This window comes from Hyperolius riggenbachi, chromosome 5 (assembly GCF_040937935.1).
Source record: "Hyperolius riggenbachi isolate aHypRig1 chromosome 5, aHypRig1.pri, whole genome shotgun sequence".
Classification (NCBI taxonomy): domain Eukaryota; kingdom Metazoa; phylum Chordata; class Amphibia; order Anura; family Hyperoliidae; genus Hyperolius; species Hyperolius riggenbachi.
In genome coordinates, this window is record NC_090650.1 from 5,842,798 (window position 1) to 5,852,129 (window position 9,332).

General features: G+C 42.3%; 1 protein-coding gene across 9 annotated transcripts in view; it reads left to right on the top strand.

Moving 5' to 3' along the window:
- Nucleotides 1–9,332, top strand: part of DYNC1I1 (dynein cytoplasmic 1 intermediate chain 1) — a 540,798-nt gene that overhangs the window by 303,916 nt on the left and 227,550 nt on the right. For all 9 annotated transcript variants that reach the window (XM_068235055.1, XM_068235054.1, XM_068235053.1 and 6 more), the window contains 2 exons: nt 2,322–2,411; nt 4,742–4,904. In XM_068235055.1, coding sequence (XP_068091156.1) covers nt 2,322–2,411; nt 4,742–4,904 — 253 coding nt within the window. The remainder of the gene's footprint in view (nt 1–2,321; nt 2,412–4,741; nt 4,905–9,332) is intronic.

Consider the following 9,332-nt stretch of genomic DNA (forward strand, 5'->3'; position numbering starts at 1 on the left):
AGAAAGAAAAAAAGAAACACAGCATAGTTATTTGTGTACTAGGCACTGTACATACACATGTCTATCTCATTATGTCACATTTCAGTTGGGGTATCCTTTAAGCTATGTTTTCTATTAGTATTAGACAAAAGAAGATTAATACATTGCAAAATAAAGTGCTCCTCCTTCAAGTAGAGTTTATAGGGGACGGTCCCCAGAGGCATCTGGGAGTTTCATGGTTCTGTCTGTGTGAAAATCCTCCATGCGTTGTCATTTCTGCCCTCCCAGTGGCCTCTGTGGCTCAGACCTGATTCCGGTTCACATTGATGGACAGATTCCAGCGATTCCTCACCGCATGTTCCCTCCACAATGAACAGTAGGCAGAGCTGTGACTTTCCACGCCGCCTTTTCACCGCGCAGCGTATATTGTTACCTGTCATGTGTTATTTATGAATGTGCGAATAAAGTTACAGAATTCCTCCCAGGGGCTTCTGGGAAATTATTCCAGGAGATTTATTGTAGAGTAACTACAGTGAGGCGGGCTGAGCTCAACAAATACAACGTGTAAGCTACAAATCCTCACGGCAAACATGGGGGGTGGGGAGTCTGATCACCTAAAGGTGGCCACACACGATACAATAAAATGATCCAATTTTACAGCAATTCGATAAAAACGATCGTATCTTCTGAAAACAATTATATACTGTTTTCTTGTTTGTCCATTTGTGCTGTTGCTCTCACAGGCTGCACTGCACACGTCCACTTTTCTCATCATTTGGACAGTTTTTAATTGCATTTTGTTTTAAACCATTTGTTTGTCTATTTCTCTGCATAATTGTGGTTTTATAGCGCAGGATAGGCCCTGAGTTTGAAACCAGTTGTGTTCACTTTGACACTTTGTGGATCAGCCACATTTTCCCCGCCCCTCCTAGAGGCTGCTGATGGGCGGAGTTCAGAGGCCCTATATAAGTGCTTTTAGTGCCATTTTGTAACCAGCAATGATTAAGGACTAGACTTGTCCAAAACATGTCAGCTGGGTTGATGTTTGTGGAGTTTTCATCTTGGATAAATCCGATAATATAGAAGCTTTATGGATAAGTGGGAACCTCCCTCTCTTCTGTCTTTGCTTGGGTGGTGCTGACCCGGTCCAGCACTATTCTGGGATGGAGTGGGGTGAAACAGTATCCACGGTCTCACATACAATATATAATAGTACAATAATCATCTTAGGTGGGGAAAATACTGCCTCCTATTGGTAGAGAACATACTGCGTCCTATTGGTGGGGAAAATGCTGCCTCCTATTGGTAGAGAACATACTGCGTCCTATTGGTAGAGAACATACTGCCTCCTATTGGTAGAGAACATACTGCGTTCTATTGGTGTGGAAAATACTGCCTCCTATTGGTGGAGAACATACTGCGTCCTATTGGTGTGGAAAATACTGCCTCCTATTGGTGGAGAACATACTGCGTTCTATTGGTGTGGAAAATACTGCCTCCTATTGGTGACTATTAATGGGGAAAATACTGCCTCCTATTGGTGACTATTAATGGGGAAAATACTGCCTCCTATTGGTGGAGAAGATACTTCCTCTTATTGATGTGGAAAATGCTGCCTCCTATTGGTGACTATTAATGTGGAAAATACTGCCTCCTATTGGTGACTATTGATGGGGTAAATACTGCCTCCTATTGGTGGAGAAGATACTTCCTCTTATTGATGTGGAAAATGCTGCCTCCTATTGGTGACTATTAATGTGGAAAATACTGCCTCCTATTGGTGACTATTGATGGGGTAAATACTGCCTCCTATTGGTGGAGAAGATACTGCGTCCTATTGGTGGAGAAGATACTCCCTCCTATTGATGTGGAAAATGCTGCCTCCTATTGGTGACTATTAATGGGGAAAATACTGCCTCCTATTGGTGATTATTGATGGGGTAAATACTGCCTCCTATTGGTGGAGAAGATACTGCCTCCTATTGGTGATCCCTGCCTCTAAAAGTATTAGAGGCAGAGGATCAGCAGGACGGCCAGGCAATGTGTATTGTTTAAAAAGTAATACATATGGCAGGCTCCATAGCTCTCTCACTTAGGGTTCCCTATAAGCTGGGGGTATTCTCTGTGAAAGGGTTTTAGAAAGTGATTGCAATCGCGACCGTGCAGCATGAGAAGGGTTCATTTTGAATGTCCCATCTCTCGCCCGCGTATAAACTGCCGCGTTGGCTTACGTAGGCGGGCGAGGATCGGCTCTGAGTAACCGCGTCCATTGCAGTATTAACACATGTTTATGAAAGAATAACTTTTTATTGATCTCTTAAGACTTTGTTTTGCTTCTGCAGAAGAGGAAGAGGATGAGGAAATGGCGGAACATAAAACAGATCAGGACTCCGCACTTGACAATCAAGAAGTAAAACAGGACTCAAAGGAAGGTAAACATCCTGACTGATTGCGTTCCACTGCGGCTTACGCGGCTAATGGGCGATTAGCAACATCAGAGGGAGGACTGGGCCGTCACCAGCCCTCGCCTGCTGTTATTGCGGGTTACAAAGTTTAATGGGATCCGTTTTACACGAAAGATGGATGTTTAAACAGCACCTGGCCGAGAGCAAACGAGTAAACTGACCTAATTAGTAAAAGTTACACACTAAAGGCCAAAATCACTGCAGAAACGTCATCAGAGATCGGGGTTCTGAAAAACTACCCAGATTTATTCACAATTCTAAAGAGCAAACAGAACTCAAAGGTGCATATAGAAATGTATTAATATAAACAAATGAAATGCAGATTCGCCTACAAATCAACAGTCAAAAGTCATGTGAGTAAAGCTGTCACACAGGGATGCAGAAATCTCACAGGTGGTGTGCAGTGTACACAGTATACAGCACAGAGCAATGATCAGACCTGATCTACAAGTAAGGTGAGTAAAGTTATCACACAGGGATGCAGAGATATCACAGCTGCTGTACAGTGTACAGTATAGACAGGAACAGGAAGGACAGCACAGAGCAATGATCAGACCTGATCTACAAGTCATGTGAGTAAAGCTGTCACACAGGGATGCAGAGATATCAGAGCTAATGTGCACAGTGTATACAGTACAGACAGGAACAGGAAGGACAGCACAGAGCAATGATCAGACCTGATCTACAAGTCATGTGAGTAAAGCTGTCACACAGGGATGCAGAGATATCAGAGCTAATGTGCACAGTGTATAGTATAGACAGGAACAGGAAGGACAGCACAAAGCAATGATCAGACCTGATCTACAAGGCATGTGAGTAAAGCTGTCACACAGGGATTCAGAGATATCACAGCTAATGTGCACAGTGTACAGTATAGACAGGAACAGGAAGGGCAGCACAGAGCAATGATCATACCTGATCTACAAACCATGTGAGTAAAGCCGTCACACAGGGATGCAGAGATATCAGAGCTGGTGTACAATGTATACAGTATAGACAGAAACAGGAAGGACAGTACAGAGCAATGATCAGACCTGATCTACAAGCCATGTGAGTAAAGCTGTCACACAGGGATGCAGAGATATCAGAGCTAGTGTACAGTGTATACAGTACAGACAGGAACAGGAAGGACAGCACAGAGCAATGATCAGACCTGATCTACAAGTCATGTGAGTAAAGCTGCCACACAGAGATGCAGAGATATCACAGCTGGTGTACAGTGTATACAGTATTACAGTATAGACAGGAACAGGAAGGACAGCACAGAGCAATGATCAGACCTGATCTACAAGTCATGTGAGTAAAGCTGTCACACAGGGATGCAGAGATATCACAGCTGGTGTGCAGTGTATACAGTATAGACAGGAACAAGAAGGACAGCACAGAACAATGATCAGACCTGATCCTACAAGCCATGTGAGTAAGGCTGTCACACAGGGATGCAGAGATATAACAGCTGGTGTACAGTGTATACAGTATAGACAGGAACAGGAAGGACAGCACAGAGCAATGATCAGACCTGAGCTACAAGTCATGTGAGTAAAGCTGTTACACAGGGATGCAGAGATATCACAGCTAGTGTACACAGTATACAGTATAGACAGGAACAGGAATGACAGCACAGAGCAATGATCAGACCTGAGCTACAAGTCATGTGAGTAAAGCTGTCACACAGGGATGCAGAGATATCACAGCTAGTGTACACAGTATACAGTATAGACAGGAACAGGAAGGACAGCACAGAGCAATGATCAGACCTGATCTACAAGTCATGTGAGTAAAGCTGTCACACAGGGATGCAGAGATATCACAGCTGGTGTGTAGTGTATACAGTATAGACAGGAACAGGAAGGACAGCACAGAACAATGATCAGACCTGATCCTACAAGCCATGTGAGTAAGGCTGTCACACAGGGATGCAGAGATATCACAGCTGGTGTACAGTGTATACAGTATAGACAGGAACAGGAAGGACAGCACAGAGCAATGATCAGACCTGATCTACAAGTCATGTGAGTAGAGCTGTCACACAGGGATGCAGAGTCATGTGAGTAAAGCTGTCACACAGGGATGCAGAGTCATGTGAGTAAAGCTGTCACACAGGGATGCAGAGTCATGTGAGTAAAGCTGTTACACAGGGATGCAGAGTCGTGTGAGTAGAGCTGTCACACAGGGATGCAGAGATATCACAGTTGGAGTATAGTGTGCACAATATTCCAGTCCCAGATGCACTGTCACTTATGGGTGTGCTGTCTTACCAGATATAAACACTCTGCGTGCCTATTGGTGTTTTGTAGCTCCTCCCAGAGAACTGACTGAAGAGGAAAAACAACAAGCTGTCCACTCAGAAGAATTCCTGATATTTTTTGACCGCACCATCCGAGTCATGGAGCGCGCCCTGGCCGAGGACTCCAATATATTTTTTGATTACAGCGGAGGAGACTTGGAAGATAAGGAAGGGTGAGTTCAGTTCATCTATATGAATGCTGGTGGATTTATCAGCAGTGACAGCCAGTTGTTTTCCAGCTCATTGCCAGCATTGGAAACATATGGGATCTTCTCCAGGAAGGATACACTGAAGTTCTGATCCAGTTCTGTATTATGCCTGAAGAAGAACCGTCAGGTTTGGAAAGCTGTCAATGAACGACGCACAGCGATTCATTACAGTTGTTACTTGGTCTGATGTCTGTGTATCAGCTCCACGACTAACACCGGGCCATACCTCACTTGCTCAGGATCCTCCTTCTAGCTTCATTTACTTTTAGCTCTACCATCTCACATTGCATTTTATTTCTTCTGCGGTCATACTCACCTGTCTCCCTCTGGTAGCAGGAAAAAAGGGCGCCGGCTAAGGGTGGACGAAAAGGGCGCCGCCAGTGGCATACCTAGGGTGCTTGACACCCGGTGCTGATTATTCAGATAGCACCCCCCCACCAAAAAAAATAAAAAGTGAGTGTGACAGCTACCACTGGCCAAAATTACTACTGAGGAAGGTCAGTGAAATGACTATGTACTCTGCAATGTGCTGCAGAAGAAGTCAGTGCTATATAAATACATAATAATAATAATATGGTAGGACATTAGACTATGACTATGGTGGGATTAGATTGTGAGATCCTCTGAGGACAGTCAGTGACATGACTATGTACTCTGCAATGTGCTGCAGAAGATGTCAGTGCTGTATAAATACATAATAACCAAAAGACAAGATCATCTGTATGGGCAAATAATCAACAATAATAAGCAAGAATTAATGCTTGCATAATCTTTATTAAACACACTGAAAAAAGGATAAAAACAATTAAAATTGGGTGGCACCCATTGGAGGACACTGATACAAATCAATCAAAAAAGTTGTTGCACCAAATACAATGTGCAAAGTGCAGATAGTGTACTAAACAGAAATAACAAATGAATCAAAGCTAACACCTGAGTACCAATGATCAAAAGACATGTAAAAATGCAATGACAAGATGGAAAAAATTATAATGGAAGCAGACAGCAAAGCCAGTATCTGGGCATATAGAGACCTCTATAAAAATGTATCACAATGCTGGTTTCCCGCATGGAATAATAATGCCACAAGGATGCTGTGAAAAGGTAAGGTGCAGCCGAAAAAAAGCATGAATGTTTACCTGTTAGTACAGTATCAGTCAAATTGTCCCCCGGGTGCGCCCCTGAGGGGCGCACCCGGGGGACAATTTGACTGATACTGTACTAACAGGTAAACATTCATGCTTTTTTTCGGCTGCACCTTACCTTTTCACAGCATCCTTGTGGCATTATTATTCCATGCGGGAAACCAGCATTGTGATACATTTTTATAGAGGTCTCTATATGCCCAGATACTGGCTTTGCTGTCTGCTTCCATTATAATTTTTTCCATCTTGTCATTGCATTTTTACATGTCTTTTGATCATTGGTACTCAGGTGTTAGCTTTGATTCATTTGTTATTTCTGTTTAGTACACTATCTGCACTTTGCACATTGTATTTGGTGCAACAACTTTTTTGATTGATTTGTATCAGTGTCCTCCAATGGGTGCCACCCAATTTTAATTGTTTTTATCCTTTTTTCAGTGTGTTTAATAAAGATTATGCAAGCATTAATTCTTGCTTATTAATGTTGATTATTTGCCCATACAGATGATCTTGTCTTTTGGTTATTATGCAGTCTTTCTGCATCTGATGGGACACTTATCATGGTGTTATGTTTTTTATTTAGACTCAGCTGTTAGCTTGTTTGCTGTATAAATACATACTAATAATAGTATGGTAGGACATTAGACAGGCTATGGTAGGATTACATTGTGAGCTCCTCTGAGGACAGTCAGTGACATGACTATGTACTCTGTAATGTGCTGCAGAAGATATTAGTGCTATATAAATACATAATAATAATATGGTAGGACATTAGACAGGCTATGGTAGGGGTTAGAGTGTGCTCCTCTGAGGACAGTCAGTGACATGACTATGTACTCTGTAATGTGCTGCAGAAGATATTAGTGCTATATAAATACATAATAATAATATGGTAGGACATTAGACAGGCTATGGTAGGGGTTAGAGTGTGAGCTCCTCTGAGGACAGCCAGTGACATGACTATGTACTCTGTAATGTGCTGCAGAAGATATTAGTGCTATATAAATACATAATAATAATATGGTAGGACATTAGACAGGCTATGGTAGGGGTTAGAGTGTGCTCCTCTGAGGACAGTCAGTGACATGACTATGTACTCTGTAATGTGCTGCAGAAGATATTAGTGCTATATAAATACATAATAATAATATGGTAGGACATTAGACAGGCTATGGTAGGGGTTAGAGTGTGAGCTCCTCTGAGGACAGCCAGTGACATGACTATGTACTCTGTAATGTGCTGCAGAAGATATCAGTGCTATATAAATACATAATAATAATATGGTAGGACATTAGACTATGACTATGGTAGGATTAGAGTGTGAGCTCCTCTGAGGACAGTCAGTGACATGACTATGTACTCTGTAATGTGCTGCAGAAGATATCAGTGCTATATAAATACATAATAATAATATGGTAGGACATTAGACTATGACTATGGTAGGATTAGAGTGTGAGCTCCTCTGAGGACAGTCAGTGACATGACTATGTACTCTGTAATGTGCTGCAGAAGATATTAGTGCTATATTAATACATAATAATAATATGGTAGGACATTACACTATGACTATGGTAGGATTAGATTGTGAGCTCCTCTGAGGACAGCCAGTGACATGACTATGTACTCTGTAATGTGCTGCAGAAGATATCAGTGCTATATAAATACACTAGCTAATTGCCCGGCATTGCCCGGGTATGTATTTGGCTGGTGTTGGCTCCACCTACTTTTTCTAACCCTAACACACAATTACTCACTGACCAAGTTTGTGAGCTTTGCGGTCTTTGGTATCAATAATCTGCATTGAAATGAAACAAATCTGATTGAGTGTGTGTTGCTCCACTCCCTTTTCTGAATTTGAACCCCAGTCACCCAATAACCAACTGTACCAGGTTTGAGGCCTGTGCCATTAACAGTTCAAGAATGGCAGCAATTAAATATTCCCCTTGAAAAGCAACAGGTGAAGTTTGATTTACTTTTGTAGGCTCCACCCACTTTTCTGAATATTAATCCCAGTCACCCAGTGACCAACTGTGCAAAGTTTAAAAACCCTGCCATTAACAGAATGGCTGCAGTGTACATTTTCCCAGTGAAATTTGTATTTGTCTCCACCCACTGATGACCCGGCGTTGCCCGGGTATGTATTTGACTGGTGTTGGCTCCGCCCACTTTCTAACCCTAACACACAAACATTCAATGACCAAGTTTGTGAGCTTTGGAGTTCTTGGCATCAATCATTTGTATATTCCCATAGAAATTAAACATTGATAGGCTGCTTGTGGCTCCACCCCTCTCCAGCATTTGAACCCCAGTCACCCAATGACCAACTGTAGCAGGTTTGAGGCATCTGCTATTAACAGTGTAAAAATGGCAGCAATTTAAATATTCCACTTGAAAATCAACAGGTGAATTTTGATTGGCTATTATAGGCTCCACCCACTTCCCTGAATATCTCAGTCACTCAGTGACCATCTGGGCAAAGATTGGGAACCCTGAAATAAATAGTGTAAGAAGGGCTGCAGTTTACACTTTCCCAGTGAAATTTGTTTTTGGCTCCGCCCACTTTTTGTAACCTGGACACAAAGTCACTACTCAATGCCCAAGTTTGTGAGTTTTGGGGTCCTTGGCATCAATAATTTGTATTTTCCCATGAAATGAAACAAATCTGATTCACTGTTTGTGGCTCTGTCCCCTTTTCTGAATTTGAACCTCAGTGACCCAATGACCAACTGTACCAGGTTTGAGGTTTGTGCCATTAACAGTACAAGAATGGCAGCAATTTTAATATTCTCCTTGAAAAGCGACATGTGATTTTTGATTGGCATTTTTAGGCTCCACCCACTTTTCTGATTATTAATCCCAGTCACCCAGTAACCAGCTATGCTAAGTTTGAGAACCCTGCCATTAACAGTGAAGAAGGGCTGCAGTTTACAATTCCCCAGAAAAATCTGTTTTTAACTCCACCCATTTTTTGTAACCTGGACACACAGTCACTACTCAATGACCAAGTTTGTGAGCTTTTGGGTTCCTGGCATCAAAATTGTGCTAATGTAAGCAGTTTATCCAGCAAAGAAATCTGGCTGTTTTTGGCTCCGCCCCTTTACTGCATTTGAACCCCAAACACTTAACGCCCGACTGTAGCAGGTTTGAGGCCTCTGCTATTAACAGTGTGAGAATGGCTGCAGTTTCAATATTCCCCTTGAAAATCAATAGGTGAATTTTGATTGGCTCTTGTAGGCTCCACCTACTT